This window comes from Patagioenas fasciata, chromosome 2, assembly GCF_037038585.1.
Source record: "Patagioenas fasciata isolate bPatFas1 chromosome 2, bPatFas1.hap1, whole genome shotgun sequence".
Taxonomy (NCBI): domain Eukaryota; kingdom Metazoa; phylum Chordata; class Aves; order Columbiformes; family Columbidae; genus Patagioenas; species Patagioenas fasciata.
In genome coordinates, this window is record NC_092521.1 from 94782322 (window position 1) to 94804952 (window position 22631).

At 38.5% G+C, this 22631-nt stretch overlaps 1 protein-coding gene across 3 annotated transcripts; it reads right to left on the reverse strand.

Annotated features, from left to right (window-relative positions):
* Positions 1-1525: 1525 nt before the first annotated feature.
* TBC1D7 (TBC1 domain family member 7) lies at positions 1526-22631 on the reverse strand. 3 transcript variants are annotated; one of them, XM_065831611.2, is made up of 9 exons: positions 22545-22631; positions 20678-20849; positions 20105-20225; positions 18674-18754; positions 15111-15298; positions 12669-12806; positions 10872-11017; positions 2620-2749; positions 1526-1792 (listed from the first exon to the last, which is right to left on the reverse strand). In XM_065831611.2, exons 3-9 carry the CDS (start codon positions 20214-20216, stop codon positions 1706-1708), a joined length of 882 nt encoding a protein of 293 aa, XP_065687683.1. In that variant the 5' UTR covers positions 20217-20225; positions 20678-20849; positions 22545-22631; the 3' UTR covers positions 1526-1705. The 3 variants fall into 3 exon arrangements, with proteins under 3 accessions (XP_065687683.1, XP_065687682.1, XP_071660680.1); XM_065831610.2 differs by having other exon boundaries at positions 20105-20228; XM_071804579.1 differs by lacking the exon at positions 20105-20225.

Genomic DNA, 22631 nt, shown 5'->3' on the forward strand with positions numbered 1-22631 from the left:
GCATCTCCCTTCACAGAATATAAGTTATTGATTCCCTTTCAGGGCTGAAACTGCTCTACCTTCAGTACCATCAGCGCTCGTTTTTTTAATGACCACAGTGTGAAGGCCTGAATAATGCATACCTAACTTCAGGGGTTTTGTGAATAAACTGGACGACCTGAGAGAAAAATGTTTACATAGGTAATCTCTTTAACTGCACCAGTGGCCATTATTGGAAAAACTTGTGCACCGCATGTTACAGAACACAGTTCTGTTTTTCACAGAATGCATGTGCTCTTTCGTACCCACATCCCCCAGCTCTCACACCTACACTAGGAAAACAATCTCCCATCTGAAGTGAACTAAATGGATTACACTACAACGTAGACACAGAAATGGCTTTCAAAGCAGACACAATTTTTTTTTTCTGAACTGGGTAAGCTCAGGCATTTCAGGAACACCAACAGCAGCATCTCAGAATCCAGCACAAATAATCTACCCAGGTTTTTAGGTGTAACCTGAATCGAGCTGCATGCTTCCCCAGCTAATGTGTTGGAAAGTAAAGCTCACCTAGTTTAAAAGAAAAGCTAAGTTTCTAAAGCCTTTCTAGTCTGCACTATGCTGCGTGCAAGCTAAACACATTCTTTCAAAAGCAATGAGTGTACTTGGCATTTGGCATACTAAGCATCAATTTAAGTCAAGCAAGTTCTACACAACGCATTTTTATATGTGATTCCCTGGGCTATGCAAGATGTAGGAATAGAATTTTACACTTTCACAAGAAAAAGACTAGTTCTCCAGCAAATCTCTATCTACGGCTAATCACTCTACTTTCACTTACATCATAAATTATATTTCTGTATTCAATTTATCTTGAAACCTAACCAAGAATCAAATTACAACAACTTTGAGACACAGCAAATAAATGTAGTAAAGATGCAAAACCTCTCTGTATAGTCCCTGAGCCAAACATACAGAGGCATTATTTATTACTGGCCTGTAATTCTGAATTATATTGACTCATCCCACTGATTTTCTCCATACCTGTCCAAAGTTACATTTTAGGATAAGACAGATGCACCTTTCTGGAGTACATGAAAGGACATGAAGTACAAAGAAGGGGGTAGAGCCACAGAGGGCTGGCTGACAGATAACAATAATTTTAAGACACTTCAGAAAAGCAAATAGCCCCTGGCCATTGTGATGTCCTCTACCTCAAACTTGTGAGGCCTCTTCCAGAACACTTACCTGAAAATGTACAGTATTAACAGAGTACAATTACATTTCTAGCAAAGGTATGCTTGTTCACTAAAGAGTTCCAACAGACTAACATTTAGTAAACTCATCTTAAAAACACATCTGAGTAGTAACTAGTTAGTATAGGCTGGCATACAAAACCATTTTTAAATTACAAGGAAACCTATTTACCTTCCTTCAAGAGTTAAGTTTCACTTACCCAAAACCAGAGAGTACACTGTGCAATCAGAATACTGGCTGGTTGGCCAAGAAACACCCTGGACATGATCACACACCACCACAAGGTATCTTCATTCCATCTGGATTTATTGAAAAATATTTACATGTGGATCACTATGCTATTAACTGCTTTAATAGTATCTTTATATAGAAAAGGAAATGAAGGCCATCACGCTAGGATGGGGGAAGATCGGTAAAATGCCTTTTCAAATGTCTGTTTTTCCCAAGCCGTCGTAAGCGAAGAACGTTCTCAGACTGAGTGTGCTGGAGTCCCACAGTGTGTGCGCCACAAATCAACTGCTTTGCTGACAATAGCGTCAGTGTTATCTTGAGGAATCTACAAAAGATCAGGTCAAGATGCCTTATCAGAGTACTTTATTTGGACTGTTTTGTTTAAAATAAAGATTTTACATTTCCAGTTCAGATTTTCTCTCTTTACATAAAAGACAACTAATCTCGAATTGCCTCTCCCGGCCCTACCATCCCACCATGCCTCCATCCTACACGTGCCATGTTGCATCCAGGTTTTAGACAAAAAGTTTTTATTTACAAAATGGTAAGAGGCCCACACAGGCATCTCACACTTCACACATCCTTAATCAGACATCAGGCAGAACTTACACTGGCCATCCACAATGACAAAAGTATGTAATCTAACTAACCTACGTTACGTTGGGATCCTACAACCCTGATGTGATGCTCATTAATATTCACAGAAGGAAAGTTCAGGGTCGGGTTCATGATCCCATCCTTACATCAACAAAAAACATACCTTGAGTTTATAGATTCACACTCAGGCAAGGAGCCAAAAAGGTACCTGAAATCAACCCTGCAAGGAGCTTCCAGAAAAACTAGCCTAATCTCATCTGTACTTTCACACAAACACACTTTAGTATCAAAAGGAATATTGTCAAATCTGTACAAACACAGCTAATACATTCCCTCAAAGCCAAAAAACAATTTCCTTCTACCAAAGCCTTACCTCGATAGAAAAAAAATATTTATTCTCATCCCTGTGCATTCTCTCTTCACCTTGGTACTACTATTCTCAGTAAGTAACGTAATAGCATTTTATGGTATGTTTACAACAGGCAAATGACTTTGTAGGTCGTAACACGTTTAATACACCACAAAAAGTAATGCAAAGCACAATAGAGTACTTACGTTTTCTAAAAACTGCGCAATCTTTTCTGCAGTATTCAGCGCTATTATCTTCATTTTAAAGGTTAATAATATCTCCACAGCAACAAAAACGAGAATCTTGCAGGACCCACTAATAACTTTGTCCCAAACTCTAAAAAAAAACAAAAAAAAAAACCTAAGTATTTTTGTAGTGCTTATCTGCTTATTTATCTGCTAGAATGGCCCTTGTACAATCCCCCTTTTCCCAATTACATATATGAATAACAGCAATGTATTGAATTATTCAGGACAGGGTAAATAAGACATTTTATCTACTCCTAAATACATACAGAGCAGAGTGATGGCAAGCAGTAATGTATTTATATGGTGTGCTCTGGCTTAGAAATGGAACTGTTTACAAGCTCCAATACAGAAATCAAATCTTGTTTCAACAGCCTGAACTGTGACAACTATTCTACAGTGTATGGTAAAAGTAAGAATTTTTGCTAGTACAAAAAAGGAACCAAATTTTATTAGCACACTTAACAAAGACACTCTTCAAACAGTTAAGCAGATGAAAATTCCAAAAGACGTAATACTGAACTACTACATCTCAAGAAGCTAGATAGTCCAGATCATTGCTGTATGAGATCCAAATACAATTTATCCACAGGATATAATCCATGATGTTTAAATTAGATACAAGGAACAACTATTAACCCTTTCAATCCATCCCACTCTCAGAATTACCTAAGCACCCCTACCACTCGTATGAAAGTGTATCTGGACCTTGCAGTTTTAATAAAACCTGAAGGACAGCTCTCCACAAGCAGCAAGTACTTCAGCAACAGAACTTCAATGAATATTAGGAGATCCGTACTACTAAACCAGCCTGGAACAATAGGAAATCATCCTTCAGCCAGCAGCTCTATCTCAGGCCCAACTCAACAGAGTCGGGATGAAGGATTATCCAAAACCAGTGTGAAACCATCTGTCAGATGGCAGCTTTTATGGGTTTGCATTATTTTTAGCTCTTGAATTTTAAGAGCTGTGTCAGAAAGGATTGCTGTTCTTGTTCCTTCTGGGCACTTTTTATATAAGTGTTTCTCCTCCAAACAAAAACATGGGGACAAAGATCACCCACTATCCTCCATCATCTCTGAATACAACACCACCAACTGGAAAACATCTTCCGCAGTCCATATACAAACTTGGATCACTGGGTGTGCTTCTTCTAAAGACAATTCAATTTATATATGACCTTCTCAGAAGGACTTGTCCTTCAGCCTGGAGTACCAGGAGAACACAATACAGACATAACATGAACTCTAACAGCTGAGCAAAGAGTGGGTTTCATACCTTTCAACAAGAAGGAGCTAAGTAGTGATAGTCTAACAAAGAGCCACGAAGATGACTAAGGGACTGGAGAATCTCTTCTACAAGGAATGGCTGAGAGAGCTGGGACTGTTCAGCCTGGAGAAGAGAAGGTACAGGGGTGATCTGTCAATGTCTATAAATACCTGAAGGGAGAGTGCAAAGGAGACAGAGCCTGGCTGTTTACAGTGGTGCCCAGAGGCAGGACCAGAAGAAATGGGCACAAACTGGAACACAGAAGGTTCCCTCTGAACATCAGGACTCATGTTTTCACAGTGAGGGTGACCAAGCACTGGCACAGGTTGTCCAGAGAGGTGGTGGAGTCTCCATCCTTGGAGAAATGCAAAAGCCACCTGGACACAGTCCTGGGCAACCAGCTCTAAGTGGCCCTGCTTCAGCAAGGAGGTTGGTCGGACCAGATGATCTCTAGAAGTCCCGGCCAACCTTAACGTTTCTGTGATTCTTTGTGAAAAACTTCTGTAACTCCCAATGTGCCCTTACACACAGCACTTATTTTTCACACTGTAACTCAAAAATTCTTCATCAGTTTCTTACCCATCTATTCACATAACTCTTTTCACACTATTTTCAGAGCCTCTCCATTCATCCAAAAAAAAAAAAAAATATATCAGACTAGAATTTAACTTATAATGGAGAAATGAGTAAAAGAATATGTGGAATATGTGATATCCTCAGGATGGAATCCAACAAAAAAACCACATGGACAGATTGGAAAAAAAGGCACTGCCAATTTCTTCGCCCTTTGCAATTTCATTTTAATTCCCTGTCTTGCTATGATTAAAAATGAATATAATTCCCATATGGACAGGAACAATAAACAATCCAAGATAAAAATTTTCATGCTGCTTTTGTGGATCAAGCATCCCTGGACAAGTAATCACAGTAAATACCACATTGATGCTGAAGTCAGGTCTAGAAGATTTAAACAAGGCTATGAGAAAACTGAGACTGTATCCCTGTTCCACACTGACCAGGTCATGCCTGTTTACTTCTAATACATTTTCCTTCACAAACCCATCTGTTTAGAACCCAAGAACCACTCCCAGTGTGTTCCATGGGCATCAGAACTGTAATCATGAGTAACAGAGAGTGGCCCACCTTAGAAACAGGAATAGACTTTTAAAGTTCATATTAAAGCTCATGTTAATTCAAATACAAACTAATCAAACATAAAACACCCAGCCATCTTTCATCAGTTTGCCTCCAAGTCTCCCGACTTCTGTCTCCATAATTACATTACACTGAGTTACATTTCATGCTCAGAAAACATTCCAAGGTTTTCCTGCATTATTCAGTCTGATTCCAGAACAATGGCAAAACAGATGCAGTATCTAAATCAGTAGTGTCTAACAAATTTTGGAAGGGGGTGCATAGCAAAGTGGATGAGATGTCAGCACTAACCAGCTGCATCTGCTGCAGTATTATCCTCCTTAACATTTCCAGCTATTGTTACTCTCAATGCAACTCCACCAGCCACAGCAACACGGGAATGACCGTGTGACACTCTGATAAACTGACCCTCAGTCAGCACCTTGTCTATGCCACCAGAGCCAGGAATAGCAACACAAACTGTGTCAGAAAAGTGTCTACTTAGAATGGAAAAAACCCACAGCAGTTTCAAGGAAACACTTCCTTTGATGATTCTATTTTAATATAGACACCTTTGTACATTGTACGTCTATTGATAAGACAGTGTTCTACTTTGACTTTTTAAATAACAGCAAACAATTAAGAGAATACTGTCAGAGACTGCAACTTTTTACCTGTTTTTTGATACTCCTAGAGATAGGAAAATAACAGAAGTGTCAGGCAACTGCGCCCTATAGCCCTACTCAGGAATGCTGAATGTATACACTAAACTCATTATAGTTTTTGTTATTATCATCCTCTGTGAAATATAAAAGTATTCAATTAACCACAGGAGCACTCTTGTAGGTGTTTCTTGAACAGTGAAATAGTAGCAACAACCAAAAGGAAAAATAAACAGGAAGCTGGGCAGGTAGAGAGTGTAATGAGGACTCTGCAAATGAAGCTATTCACTTTTCACTAAGCTTTTCCTATTGACACAATACGACTTACTCTGTATGCGCACATGTGTGCAGGCATGGTGTTCTCAAGGCAGTTCCTGAGGTTCCTCAATCACTACAGTGCAGTAGTATACAAAAAGCATCACAGCACTGCTGCTCCCTCTTCTTCTGAAATACTGTCATTAGTCTCAATTCTTCCCCCTAGGCTGCAGGGTAAGCGCACCCAACCTTATTGCCTGGGTGCAGTTCTCCAGTCATCCAGGCCAGAGATGTTTTAAGAGAACCAATGTTGGCTCTTCTGCCTGACACACTTCTGGGTGTCTTTCCAATGGTAACTGCACACAGAGGGACACAATGAGGCTTGCATAACTATCTAATCCTGATGTTATGACATGATCTTGTGACCATCTGTCTCCAGAGCTTGGAAGCAGCTCAATTATCTAGACAAAGGCAAACAGACTTTAAGTTTCTCTATAGTATAATAGTAGCCCATATGCACATTATTACGCTTTCCCACTCCACAGTAAACTTAAGGTCTTTTTCATATTTCTGTTGTGGCTACTAACTTATTATCACTAGATGTAATTTATGCAGGACATGGAGACAACAGATGTAAAACTACAGAAGCCATATATTAATACATGAGGTAGTGTCACAGTGAAAGGCAACCATAAGATTTCAGAACTACCAACTACTTCACCACAAACAAGCTACCAGGGGCTAGTAACCTAACAACACCCCATCAGCTATTACAGTCTTCAGTTCTTCAATGCACAATGCAAAAAATGTTAGCCAGGTGCATGATACATGATTGGCAGCATCAGGCCATAAAAAATGCCTGGCTTATTCACAATCATATCTGCAAAGCTACACTACTTCTCTTGTAGCTGGATCATCTGGGGTGACAGAGCTGGAATAAACTGGCAGCCAAAGAGGCATTTGGCCTGTAGAGCTGAAGCCACAAAGGGGACATGGAGCTTTAGCAGCAGGGCTGTCCAGCTGCAGGCCAAGACAGCACCATTTGAAAGCTTCCCATGCATGGGGCTTACTGAACAGATAACCAGATATGGTGTTGGAGAATTTGAGTAAATAGGGCAATGGTGAGCATAAAAACAAAGGTGTGATCCAGTTCTCCCCATTTTGGAGAAAAGTAAGCCTTTCTGCCCACCTCAAGCCTATGCTACAGGCTGCTTTGTGTTCCAGAAAGTACTCCATGTATATTGATAGAATCAGAGAATTATTTTGGTTGGAAGGGACCCTTAAAATCATGGAGTCCAACCATAACCTAACTCTAGCACTAAACCATGTCCCTAAGAGCCTCATCTATACGTCTTTTAAGCACCTCCAGGGATGGTGACTCCACCATTTCCCTGGGCAGCCAGTTCCAATGCCCGACAACCCTTTATGTGAAGAAACTTTTTCCTAATATCCAATCTGAACCTTCCCTAGTACAACCTGAGGCCATTTCCTCTCATCCTGTCCAGGTGGGATACAGACCCCTGAGGACACAGCACCTTCGAAATGGCCGGTCTGCTCCTCTCCTTTACCGATGTGGCACCTTAAGAAGTTTATTAAGAAATTTGTCGCATAGTACATCAAGTGTACTAGGGCAAGCAAAGACACTGCATAAGCTCAAAGGAAAAGCTTCTACATGAAACCTGCCTATAATTCAAATGGGCTTGGAAAATGAATAAACTGATGCATAAATCCTACCTATGGTATAACTAAGAGAAGTGTGCTGTAAAACAGTATTTATACTGAATGACAATGCATGTCAGGACGGTATGTAACCTCATGTCACCGTTATTGGATAAAATTTCTGAAGAGCATATACAAATCTTGTACACGTTAGAGAAAAAAAGAAAACCATGAAATTTAGATTTAGCTGCCTGGCAGAGAAGACTACAATTTATAGATCTCTAGGATCTCTAAGAAATACCGTGCTAAATCATAAGTTAAATTAAATCATAAAAGACTGAGCTCAGATCATCTCTCACTTGCCAAAAAAAGTAAGTAAAACTCACAGGAGAATTGGAGAAGACCTGTTTTCATTTCTCACAAGTTCCAACACTGCCATCTGGATACATTTCAGATAAGCATTCGTGCTTCTAGATTCTAATCCAAACTGAATCTCCAAGCATTAATTAAGTTCATCTGTCACATGCTACCCATGATGTATGCTATTTCCTTAGCAAATGAGGCCATTATGATTACAACTGAATAATTCAGAAATCTAAACAGGCAAGAAAAAGTGCACTTTTATCATGTTCCCACAAGAACTGTTGGGAAAAGGGGTTGCTGTGCCACCAGAAGTACCAACACGTGAAATTTGTTTTTACTCCAGAGTGATACAAAAAGTCAGTATTTTGACATTCTCCATGGAGAAAAAAATTTAAAAAATTCAGGCCACCAAAATATTGTATTCCAGTAAGGTAAAACAGTACAATGCTAAACAGTATAGTAACTGGACAAAATATTTTATGTAAACAAACTGATCCAAAACAGTAAAACTTTGAAACTAAAATTCTGACAAGCTTAAATATTAAATAAAAATTCTTACTCTACATTTTTTTCTTTTACTCTATCAAGATGACACAGTTCCACAAAATGTTCAATTTTTCAACAGAAATTTAAAAAACCCTGCCTGAATCTTCCAATAGTAAAACTGGTCTGATGCAAATTCTTCTTCCAGCTCTAGTTCTCCGCTGTAGGACCTCGTAGCAAAACTAAGTCACATAAGCTCTAAATAAAAATATCTCCTAGAAGACACGCAAAGAGGTTCATAATGAGTAGTTTGCAAAGGCTGTTTCAGACCACAGAAGCCTATAGAAAAAAAAAAAAAAAAGCCTGAAGAGACTGGCAAGTCCCAGGTAGAGCAGTCACTTCTACTGACATCAGTTTTAAGACATCAAGTTTTATGGAAAAAAAGCACAGTGAAACAAGGTCAATCATTATCTGCTGAAAGTAACTTAAAAGTGTAAATGCGACATAGAGATGCAGACAAACCATACATGTTCAATTGCTATTACGGATGTAACATTTTATACATGCCTACATCATTTCTGTAGCCTTAAAATTATTAAAAGCTTTTAACCACCATATCATGCACAACCACTACGCAGAAATGACTATTTTGGAGCCTTATAAGCTCTTGATGAGAAGAACTTGTGACGTAATAATTACCATGCTGCATTAAGCGTAACACCTAAAGGCCTATGATTAAATCGTTTAGTTTTGGTCAAAAATTTTATTTCTCTCAGGTATATTCCTTGTCAACAGTAAAACATACAGAACCTCAGAGAACAATGGTACAACAAGACTAGAGAGCATGGTTTCTAATCTTATAGTTTGTTCCTCAAAACCCTCCTGTTTTCTTAAGGGCAAATCAAACATTTTTGAAAGCAGTCTTTTCCCACTTTCCTTCATGAAAGATGAATTCCCAGATAAACATGCAAGGCTGCATCATTAATCAGACTATGACCAACCCTGTCATCATAAAGCATTTTCTAAAGAGCATTTTACAAAGCTCTTTGTTTCCACACTAGGTTGTTATACTAGCCACTGAAGTCCTGGAGATGGTGGAGTAAAACTTTCCTTGAACTTTGTTCTCAAAGTTATCAGACAGCTGAAAACAAAAACATTGTTTTCTTTGTGACACATCCTGCCCAGCTATAAGCAACTCGTTAAGCAAAAAGGATAAGCTTCTCTACATCTAGTTTGAACTGCTTTCCAAGAGTTCTCAGGCAGCAGAACTAGAGAAATCACATAAGCTTCATTTCAAAAACCCTTCAGTGAAGCACCACGTACAAGAATTTTCCCCTTTTAAAAGCTGGAAAAGCTATTTCTAGCTGTAGAATCCTGATATCGTGCACTATTTCATTAACTTTGTAACACTCAAACTGCCCTACTACTTGTAAAAATAAACATTCTGTCATGGTTTAACCCCAGCCAAAAACTGAGCACCACACAGCCACTCACTCAATCCCCACACCCAGTGGGATAGAGAAAGAATTGGAAGGATAAAAGCAAGAATGAAACTCATGGGTTGAGATAAAAACAGTTTAATTAGAAGAAATAAGGAAAAGATGAAAGAAATAACAAAGAGCGATGAAAATAAAACCCAAGAAAGGAAAGTGATGCAAATAAAAACAATTTCTCACCACCAACCAATTGTTGTCAAGTGAGTTCCTGAGCAGGGCCCGCCCCCCCCAGCAACCTCCACCTCTGTTTAATTGCTGAGCATGACATCATATGGTCTGGAATATCCCTTTGGTCAATTGGGGTCAGCAGTCCCAGCTGTGTCCCCCTCCCCTCCCCTCTTGCGTACCCCCAGCCTCCTCACTGGTGGGCTGGGGTGAGGAGCAGCAAAGGCCTCGACTCTGTGTAAGTCCTGCTCCGTGATAACTAAAACATCCCTGTGTTATCAACACTATTTCCAGCACAAATCCAAAACACAGCCCCATACTCGCTATTATGAAGAAAATGAACTCTATTCTAGCCAAAACCAGTACACATTCCCAAAATGTTTTTCATCTAGTGACAATAAAATCCCTAAGCAAGGATTTTGGTTAAAAAGCCTGAAAACTGACTACCATTCAGCTATCTATCACCAAGTGGGGATTTAGAGTTTTAAATCCTAAGAGGCATTAAGTGTCTAACACAATCAGCCGCTATATTTAACTCCATTCTTTTTTAATTGCAATGTGAGAAATGATCACACAGAGATTACCTTGCAACAGTAACAAGTAGAATCGAATCAAATTTTATCATTTCCGAGTCAACAATGAAGTTAACTCTAGCATCTTACAGATAAACAGAAGTTCTTTGCCACCTAGTGATGACAAAAGGCTAAAATTAAATAAGAGAACTTGCCTCTGCAAACTGGACTCAGGTAAACAGCCTGCAAAGCACTTTTTAAACCAAAGATCATACGGGAGTTTGCTCATTGCAGCACATGCTTTCAGATGCATCAGGAGTCTGTTATCTTCGATGTTCAAATACTGCTCCAGTATTTTCGGCTGAGAAAGGAATTGGAAAATTTTAGATCACTCACATCATAGTACCCTTCATAGTTAATGCACACTGGAAGACAATAAATGTCTCAAAAATTTGATCTGTATAAAGTAACATGTTAAAATAATGAAATTGTATTGATTTAATTAAAAACACCATGTTCCAAAATACAAGTGTTGCTGATTTTTGCAATTACCTACTTAAGTAAACAGATAATCTCCGGTTCCTTAAACTGCTGACCAGTAGCAGAACTTCCAAAATACACAGCATTCCCTAATGCAAGGAGGTGTTTAAGAGCTTAAAGCAATGCAGAGATTAAATGTGCACTAATTACTGTTACCTCCAGGAGTAAAATTGAGTTTCATTCACCTCAAACCTAATCGCCTTACCATACATCAAAAAAAAAAAAAAACTACACACAATGCAGCAACATATGTTCAACAATGTTCAACATATTAAAAGCTGGACATTGATTTCTTGTTTAAAAATCAAAAATATTTAGACGCATAAATGTGTGCACAATTATCCACATAAAGATGTGGGTAATTCTCCTTTTATTTAAATTCTAAAGTAACACCATACACATGTTCATAAATTCAGGAGTACCTTTATGCTTTTTGTCATAATTAGGCAAACAGCTGTCAAAGAGGGAAAATACTTCCTTTGTCCATATTCTAACATCCAGAGCCTTGGTACAATGTTCATACTGAAACAAAAATCTCTGAGGGAGACGCTTGGCACTCTCTGTGTAGTGAGAGCACATACTTTCTTTAGAAATGCTCCTGTCCTTTGAACAGAATTACATAAATCGGCATAGCTGAATATGTCACCTCCAGCAACAGCAGGTGGGCTTAAAAGTACTTCTTAGTTCCAAAATAATAAAAAACAAAGGACATGCATAATTGTCTGCAACAAATTTTCATTCAGTGATTGCTAGTACATGGGTCTTCTGATACTTTTATTTTTAACTAAAAGTTTCTTATCTGTTAAGACTTTGAAGGATTACAAAAGCTTTTGTAATTTTTCTAAGTATGCATTTTCTTCACAATCAAGTTTTAATTTTATAAACTAGTAAGACAGAAATTAAAAATTAATATTCTATGAGACCATTTAAATGATCAGTGCCAAAAGAACTGTATTCCACTTTTTACTGTAACTTAATTTGCAACATACTGTTTTTCTGAAGATGCAGTACCCTGTTCCATTTATAAAGCAAAACAATTGTGCTTCGTCTGTCATTCAATGAACAGCGTATGGATGCCAGAGATGTAGCTTAAAAAGTAGTAGACATACATCAAGATGTTAACTTTGTGACATTTCTAATTGTTTAAAATAAAGAAAATACTTAAGTGACCAATTTGTGAGAAATACAATTCAAATAGATACATTGCAAGATTAGCTAACCTAAAAAGAAAATAAGATGTAATTTAAAACGCCCATGTAGCAAACAAAAACAATTTCTAAAGTTATGTTAGATAAAGTGTCCTACTGTGAGAAATGCAGTCACAACACAAAAAGCACTCCTCCCTTCTTCCTCAAAATAGTTGGTGGAAGAGAATCCAAGGGTGTCGCCTTCAATGCTCCAGTTCTCTCCATATATTAGTGCTTTCCATGATTGGGTCTCCTCACAACAACAAAGAAGGGGTTTTTCCTTACCAGTTGTTGTAATGAATCTTTGTGCTTGCTGTTCAGCTGATTCACAAAGCAACTGACAAGCCAATAGCATTCTATAGGGTCCTCCACCATTTCTTCCATTGCTTTAGCAATAGCAAGAAACACTTCATCCTCAGGTTCCTAGAAAACAAACCCAAAAAAAGTGAAGCACACAGAAGTATTTGACTACCTGATCTAACTTAAATCTTGTATTCCTTTTCCCTGCTATGTAGGAAAACAAACTAGAATCAATGTACACAAAGAGCTGTTCTGACTTCATAAATAGAACATCGGACACCAGCTGCATTATGGTGACAGATACCTATTAAAGCAGAACAAATCAGACTTGTCTTGCTTTTAGAACTGAAACATATATGGTTCAAAGTTGTCAAATGTTCTCAAATGAGATATTACATCCTAACAAGGCAGTGATAATCTTACTTCTATGCCCCACATTTTTATACTGCATAGGAGCAGAAATTGTCATCCTGTTCCTTGATAAAGGCCAAACAGGCCCCTCACACACCTTCATCAATGATATTACAATTACTGAAAAAAAAATAATGTGGTCATGAGCTGTATGCCTACCTTCAACATACAGAAAATCATCTCATTTGAGATAAACATCTTCCAAGAGACAAATAAAAACTTTTTCCAGGTGGTGAGTATCTTAATCCCCACCAGAAACACGTGATGGGCATGCCATCATCTTTTCTCCTGAGGATATTCTTTCCTAACAGAAGTATGAGCATGCCTGAACCACAGTTAAAGGTATGACTGCACACAGGATAGACGGAGGCAAACTCTAAACCAGCTCAATCTCATGCCAACAGCTAGCTCAGGAAGCATCTAAACTGGGAGGATGCACCAGGAAAGCGTCTACATTTGCCCTGTTTCTTACAGTCTTCTTTACACAGGCAGTACTGGCTGCACTAGGAGACAGGGGAACAAGCCAGGTATGTATCCACGCTCTGTAACCATCAGCAGCAGTACACTACAGTATCACAGGCTTTTGCACAGATTACAACTCATGCAAAATGTGTGGACAGTCTACATACTACCGGGATATGCCTCTACTACATGGACTGCAGCAATACACACAGATCCCTGCTCAAACTCTGCTTTCAGATGCATAAAACATACTTAGCAGACTTCTGTCACTTGTGACTCAAACATTTCAAAATATTGAGACCAATCCAACATCAACTTTACATTCCCTCTACCTCCACAATAAAAATATCTGCATTACTATCAAGCAGTAACCTCTCACAAGTTTCAGGGGACAGTTACTGCACCAAAAACAGGCTGGTATAAAGACAAACAAATGCTTTCTGCAGCAAAACAAATGTAAGTTACAGGATTAATATACTGTCCATCTGCTAAGTACCATCTCACTGAAACCCCATCACAGTACTGAGAGCAGCTAGTGCGCTCGGATGCACCTGCTCGGAAAGCAATACTGCTCTAAAAAGGATGAATTTTCAGCCCACTGCATCACATGCCAAGATCAAGGAAACTTCTCTATAGGAAATGTGCAGCGTAGGATGGTCACATTCCTAGGCGAAGGTGAGGACACAAAAACCCTCTCCCCCTCCTCCGACAAAAGAATGCTGTACATAATCATCCAGTCCAAAGTAGCACTAGATTTTCCTTATTAATTTTAACCTTGATTTATTTTTTAACTTTTTTTTTTAAGTTCTAATGTCAAATTTTGTTATTACAGAAGAAACAATAACAAAATAAGTTGGGCTAGAGCGAACAAGGATAAATTAACATTAAATACAAGATAAAATCCACTTCAGAAAGTCCCGTGCCTACTTTCATCAACTCCTCTGTCACAGAGGCTCATATGTAAGATCCACACATTGTTTTTATCATCACACTATAGACTTACCATCAAAACACAGACTCCTTTACCCGTACATGAGTACACTGTAAACTACAGAGTAGACGCACTACCTGACAAAAGCCTGAATCAGTTCAGACAAACAGAAAAAGGAGGTCAGTACATTAAAGTCTAGATTTAAAAGCAAATACTGTAAATAAATGACATAATTTGCAATAAATCCCTGCTTGTACTGGCTCTAAATTATCTCTGTTCCAAGACATTTAAGAATCTATGAGCTCTGATTATGTCATTTTCCTTTCAGTGCTATAAAGAAAACTGAAGTGTACTAGAGTACAAAAGGCTTGAAGCCTAGCAGGCAAAATACAAAGAAGAGATTTTATGGCATAAAATATTACGTAAGTACTCAGGGGAAGAAAAAGAGAAAAGTACTTTGACTAAAATACCTTATTTTATACTAGTACTTCTCTGTTTTCCATTCATCTCACTTTGTCTACCTACATGCATTTGTGGAGCTACTTGCAGTTCAGTTCCTCACAGACTTATAGTTTGAAGTTAAACAAAATACTGCATTTAAAAGACTTGAAATGACAACTGACCAATGGAAAAGCCAAGTTTCGAGGCAATTTTCCTGATTCCAGTTGATGTATGCGGAGGAAAACATCTACCTGTGGGGTAGAATCATTAATAAAACGAATTACACGAAGAGCATGATGTATATCCCAGTACTGTTCTTTCCGGTACTTCATCACCAAAGCATGAGATTCATGGTGGGGAGGGATTATTCCTAAAAATAAAGAAAAAAAAAAAAACTGTAAAGAGAAAAAACAAAGCACTCAAATTTCCTTTCCAATAGATCTGCCTAAATTCAATTTCTACTGCAACTTCAGTCTACAGAAGTGTAGGACCTGGCACTCCAGTTTGCTTATAAACATGCTCAAATAATACAGAAAATTGTACAAAATTGGAAGTCAATGGACCAACAAAGCACTTTAGCATTATATTTACAAAAACAAATGTAATATGTTAGCTGAGCATGGGCACAATCTACCCTTAAGCCTACTGTTCCACAAGCTCTTCTATAAGGTTTTCAGCAAATGAAAGCTGACTCTTCTGTATACCACATCAGTGTGCCAATAAAAAATGTCATTGTTGAGATAGATGAAGAATAATTTAACTGGTTTATTCTCCCTTTCCAACAAACCTTCCTGTTTTTAAACTGTGAATCTTACTTGTTTATACCTACCTATTAATACAGTATTAGTTGCATATTTGTGCCCAGCTTCCATTTATTTTGAAAACAAAGTGGATGCAGAATGATTTTATACACATTAGCTGTTCACATTCTGAAATTCTATACTTGCTCTGAGATGACCAGAGAATATATACATGCAATTAATTAAAGCAAAGATATCATACATTCCAGTATTATTTAAAGAGCTCTTAGATACCTGCTAGAAAATTTTTACTCACTGCATCATAGATTAATCTTCTCTAAAACAACATTCAGAAACAAAATCAATCACACAGGCTGAATCCATTACAGATTAAAACTTAAGAATACCACCCATACACTTTGCAAGGCAATGTTTTTTATTTTCTCAGCACAACGCAAGTATTTTTTTCTAGCTTCCTAGGACGAAAAATTAAAAAGAAAAAAAAAAGTACCTAAGTAGAGAGGCAGAGAAAATTGAACTGTTTACAATCTCCATAAGAGATGCTCAGCATTTCACTCGATCATTCCCCTCACTCTAGACACAATCTTGCTGTACACTGATGTTAACAACAGAACTGTCACAGGATTCAACAGAAATAAGATCTTATATAAACCAAAGCAAAAAAAAGCCCCTTTCATATCACTAGCAGAGCAAAATTTTTCCTGTTGTAGGAACCCATGAGAACAAAGTATTCTTCAAAAATCAGTTCTGAAACAGGCTACCTGCTGCTTTTCTCTCTCATTTAAAGAAAAAAATATTCCTGCCAAGTGTTAAACCATGCAATGGCTCAGTTTTAGTAACAAGTACATCAGACAGAAAATTATCTTTTATTTTCCAACTGCAAACCTGTCTGCATTTCAAAAGCTGTGACAGAGCAAGACATCTTTCACATTATGCAAAAACAGAGTCAGCATCATGTCTTTGTATGTACATACTGCCAACTGCTTTCCTCAAATACAGAAAACTACCTTAGGCAGAGAGAAAAGAAGCTTAAACAACACAGGGATGTCTAGAAACCATCATACTTGAACAGGAAGTTAAGAGAGACATCGCTGACATACCGTGTAACCTGGAACAGCATCGAGCCTTGGTATGTGTCTGAGACAACTCTGCTAACAAGACGGAATCCCTTTTGTTAAACTATTAACATTATTTAGAAAAAATGTAACACCTCTCACTAGAAATGGACTGGGCTGTTGGTCCTGTCATTTAGGGAGGGACATTTTGCATTGCCCTTCTGAATACCACCTTTTCTAACGCTGAGATGCAGCATAAGAAAACTCCTTGTACCTCTGTTTACCCAAGGAATATGCAGAATAATAGTATGCATATTTGAAATAAATCACTCTAGGTTTAAAATACAAAATCCATTAGAAAAAATCAATATAGTTTTCCATGCAGTTAACTCAGAAGGTGTTTTCTGTTATCATATGATTCACAAATCATCATATCTAAAACAATCAAAACCAGACCACTGGCTCTGCAGTGAGCTACAAGTTTGCCATGAGACTGTATTTTGCTATTATAATTTTAGCTGAAAAGTCTTGTACTGAGTCACTTGCCTAAACCTCCTACACTACATTTCCTACTACTAATATTTTAAAGGATGCTGACTACTTCACTAGGGCCCAGGGTACAAAGATCTTTTTCATGCTAAAATTAGTACTCGAACAGCAGAGGCCTTTATCAAGTAGGATTACTCTGTTTATTCAATAATCAGTGCCAAGAACTTCAAGTTTTAGAACTAGATCTTGCACACTGTTCATTTACTACCTCTCCCCAAAAAGGCTTACAAATCCAAATAATCAGGAATATGAAGCCACAATCTTTAAATTCTAGAAAATTGGAGGGGGAAAAAAGAAGGAAAAAAAAAAAAACAAAAACAAAAAACCAACATGGATTGTTTAAAACTCAGTGAAAACTTTCCAATACATTATTTCAAACTCCAGACAGTGGAGACCAAGAAGGGAAAGAGAAGACAGTTACTTGAACAGTGTTCAAGATCATGGCACAGCCTAGCATAAATAAACATCCTAAACTAGAGAAAGATTGTTTTGTAAAATACTCATTCTGAGGCTGGAATCATAAATCTTCCTGACTCTGAATCACGTGCCAAAATCTGCATGTAAGAGATATATACGGGATCTGTATCACATATTCTGACACTCAGTCTGGCAGCGCTTCTTGACAGGCTGCAGCTCTAACAGAAGCTCCAGATACCTCGTAAGGGTCAGAACTCCTGGACCTTCCACAGCCCCTCCTGTCTCTAACTGACATGACCTCACATCCCGTACGCCCAACACACTTGATCAGTTACTGCAAAGTCATTAGGACATTTTAATTAGTCATCTGATTAACGCACTTCAAGGAAAATTGAATCTATTTATGAGGGGTTTTTTACAGTTTCTGGGAATATCTTAATTTGTTTCTGGCCAATGTAAAGCCAGAAGCAAAACCAGAAGAAAGCAAGATTTTATAGAACACAAAGTTTCTCTTTAGAATAGACATCCATTCCATACCTTGCCTAGCTTTTTGAGTTTAAGCACAGCTTTACTTCAAGTTAATTGCCTGTTATTTTAGGAACAAAACTAAGTCTCTTTTCAGGTATCAGTGACTTACTAGAATTTACCTTTCAAATCCATTTTATACATATACTTGCATAGTGTTATAAAGTTAAATATAGAAATACACTCTTCTAGGTACACTTCAGCAAAAATTCTCAAAAACTGTGCATGGAATATTGTTTTATAATTGCCATTGTGCATCCTAGGTGGATACAAAAATAGGCTAAATATGTACCAGTAGGCAAGACAGCACAGAATAATCCTTGTCATTAATTCCCTGAACAACAACAACAAAACCATACCCACACACCAAACACCAGAAAATATCCACCCTCCTACATACTAATTTCTACAGAGGATCCCAGATCTTATATTTCATACCTAAAAGCACTTTCCACACCAGTATACGATACATGGATGGGAGAGGAAACCTTTGACTAAATGTGCAAAGCTTCTCAATATCTGTAGAAAAATAAGAGAAAAAGAAAACGTAAATTTAAATATAATTATAAATAGGTGTCCTGGTTTTGTTAAAAAACCAAGTTTCTCTTTCAGTGAATTTTGCCTGTCAGCTAAAGCCTTCATATTAGCTGCATTTTCCTGGAAAACCAGATACATGTTTTGGTAAACATAGCAATGGAATGCAAAGTTATTGATAAGCATGGATGGACATCTCAGGAGAAGGGCAACGAGAAACAGGTGACCAAGGAACTGACCAACTGAGTAAAACATCCCATTCACGAGAATACTTCATATAAAAGTGGGAGATCACAAGGATCTCGTCCCTTTTGCTTATGGCCAACATTAGGAGAGGATCTTGCGAGTCATCCCTGCGAACTGAGGCCTAGTGACAGACTGAATCCAGCTCCAGTTGGCTGCAGAGTCCAATCCAGGACTTCGGGTGCCAGCTCTGCAGTTGCTGGGACTTTCAAGATGGGTTTTGTATATTTTGTATTATTTTCTCTACTCTTACTAGTAGCGTTAGTAAAACATTTTTAATTTTTCCAACTCTCTTCTCTCTGTCCTTCTTTCCCTCCCGATCGCCTGTCCTGAGTGGGAACGGGGAAGAGGGAGGGGCTGAAGGGGGAAGAGGGAGGAGAGGGGTTAACAATACATCTGCCAGGGTTTGATTGTCACCCCACAATCAAACCCTCGACAATAGGTTTGAGTCTCTGATCTATCTAAGTATGACAAATCCTTAGCCACAGATCAAAATCCCCACTTTTACCATATATTATCAACCAACACTTCCAATACTTCAACTGAGAATACAATGTGCCCTGTAAACTGCAATAACTTTGAAAAATATATACATTGGTTTGATTTAAAATAAAACTACGCTAGATTTCACCAGGAATAAACTGTATCATTTCTATACAAATTTTGTAAATCATGCTGCTATGTCAAAACAATTAAGGGCTTTGTTAAAGGGACAAGATTCCTCTTTCTGTTCTGTTAGACATGTGGCACTCCTCGGGGACCAACAGCATTAACAAAATTGTTCTGAGGTTAGATGGAATTAACAGCATGAGATTATATATTTTCAGATTATAACAGCTTTCATTAAAAAACTTTAAGCTTCTTGGGCATAAAGAATCATAGAAAAAAAAAGGGCAAGCAGACAAATCTTTTAATAGTTTTCAGTTTTTCAGATCTTTGAAACTCAAAGGACTGCTAGTAATAACTCAGAGATTAGTGGTAAAAGATGCATAACTTAAATTAATACTAAGCACTGCAGCTAAACATCTTCTATTACTCCCTTCCCAGCCCCAAATGACCAAAGTAATAGAAGAAACAGTGGAATCAACTTGCCCAATCGGTCATCTTTTAACAGAATTTCCAGTGACTTCTTTTCTTCAACTCCACGAAACCCCACTTTTTCATAATACACTGAGCGGAAGTTTCTCTGAGAGTCGTCAGCCATGACTGATTCCTTCTGGAGAAACAGTAATTCTCCTTAAGTCTTACAAGAATACATTTCTACTGTGTTAAGGTCAAGTACTTTTGCACACCAATAAAAGTCAACTGTATATGTCTCTATAGTATTAATAAACCCTACAGAATATTAAAATCTTCCAAGATTTTATCATATGCTAACACAGACAATCATAAAAATAACTGAGTCTAAACAAGGTCTAAAGTTATCCAAGTTCCAAATGAAACACAGGTATTTGGGGAAAAAAAAAAAAAAGTTAATCCTGAAATAAATTATAATACTTTTCAAAAAAGTTCCCCAAAAATGCTGGAGAGACACTTAGCCTTTTATGTGATTTCAAAACCAATACAAAAAATACAGTTAAGAGTCTGACAGAATTTTGGGTATAGAAACCCTAATCAAGTACAACTGTTAAACAGATAAGTAAATTCACCAGGTTTCATACTTACCAGTCAAGGCAGCTAGAAGCAAGGACAAGCCAATGTTGGCCTCAGTAGCACAGAGGTTACAGGAAAGAATATGGCTAGGTGTGTAGGCTTGTTCTTAAGCTGTAGATTTGAATTAAAAGTTCACATTTTTATCAGGTGCTATAACAGCCACAGCCTTGAGCTTTTTAGTCCACTAAAAAAAAAAAAAAAAAACCAACACTCATTCCTATACTGGAAACAATGGTAAATTGCAGTGAGTACTCTATGTTTCAGCACAAATGTAACTGACATTTCAGTTCAGTTCAGTCTTCTAAATATCAATTCTGTCTACTCTGCAGGTCTGAAAATATGAGAAAGTTCTGGTTTGTAACTCAAAGGACTAAATATAATCTTAATTTTCATGCCCAGCAAAAGCAGCAAACTTTGGAGAAAAATAATTTGAGTGAGAAACAACAGGTGAATGATGCATTGAAAAGCTTTTCTAGTTAAATTCTTCTGTTCCTTGCCGAACCAAAGGAGCAAAGCATTTGCAGCTATAAACAAAGGCCATTTTGGAAAAAAAAAAAAAAAAAAAAAGCACACATGCCTTTCAAATTTAGTCAATTTATAGTGCTTTGTAGGAGCAGGGCCAAGACCAGACAGAAAAATATAAACCAGCAAAGGACTGAATTAATGCTTTCTGAGATGGGCCAAAAACTATCTCAAAAACACAGAAAAAACATTTGTATTACTTGCAAGACATTCCAGGTGTGCAATATCCTTATGAAAATGACTGTGATGTTCACGTATTGTGCATTTTAGGGTTTACTACTCAGGTTGCAGCCACATCTAAAAGAAGATTTATGATGCTATAGACAGTCAACTACATTTAAAATATTTGAAATTTTATAAATATGAATACATGTTGCATAGAAAACACTTAGCCTGTACCACTTGTGGAAAGCTGACAGCAGAGTCACAGAAGAGAAACAATAAATACCATTTGAAAAATAACAGTACGATCTGTAAGAAATGAATGCTATATTAATAACTTTAAACTATCACTATACCAGCAGTATATTTTCTCAGTGGAAAAAAGAAGGAACACTGTTTCCTCTCTCCCTCCAAATTTAGGATATATATTTTCACGTTAGGCAACCACTGTTCCAATATTCACACATACTGTCAATATACTGGAAAAAGGAAGGGGGAAAATAAATCCCCAGCCAGCTCACTTCAAGCGTTCTGTATGGAAAAGTACAATTAACTCATCGTGCCTTGAAAAATTAATGCATTTTTGGTCTTAACGGCACTTTTCATCATATTATTAAATCTCATGCCAGGTGATTTTAATATCAGCAATGAAATGTGCAATACTTAGTAGAGAGGCAGACACGATGCCAATACGCTTCCGCCAATTTACAGCAGGCCCCTCCCGCGCACAGACTAAGCTCAGCTCTGGGCCCGGCCTCCGCAGGCCTCGCAGCACCGCCCTGGCCTAACACCCCCACGCCCTCGGCCTGCACAGCGGCCACACCCGGATACACCCGGGTACCGGATCACTCCCCCCCGTGAATCACACCGCCAGCTGGCGGCCGCTCCTCTCCACACACACATACACACAAACACAGGGGAATCTCGCTCCCGTGAGCAAGGCGGGGCAGACAGGGCCCCGCACACAACCTGCGGGGCTGAGAGTCCCCGCAGAGCCCCCGTGAGGGGGTGGCCAGGGCGGCGAGACGGGCTGGCGGGTAGCAGAGAGCCAGCGGCGGAGAGGCGGGGGACCGCGCCACCGCCATCCCGGGAGCGAAGGCGACCGCGGGGTCCTGGGGATGGGCAAGGGCTCGGGAAGGGCATGCGAGCTGAGCCGGTGACAGACACCACCCCACCACCGTCTCCCAGCACCTACAGCAGGCTTGCCCGGCCATGGCGAGGACGGCGGCAGAGCACGGCTGGGGCGCATGCGCAGGCTGCGTCCCGCCCCGGCGGCTGTGGA

What these genes read in the sequence shown, in the direction of transcription:
- TBC1D7 (XM_065831611.2), bottom strand. Translation starts at nt 20,216, where the DNA reads ATGGCTGACGACTCTCAGAGAAACTTCCGCTCAGTGTATTATGAAAAA. An exon ending in GTTAAAAGATGACCGATTGG is followed by an intron (nt 18,755 to 20,104) that starts GCAAGTTGATTC and finishes ATTTTTCTACAG; the next exon opens with ATATTGAGAAGCTTTGCACA. An exon ending in GAAACTTGGCTTTTCCATTG is followed by an intron (nt 12,807 to 15,110) that starts GTCAGTTGTCAT and finishes TTTGTTTTCTAG; the next exon opens with GAACCTGAGGATGAAGTGTT.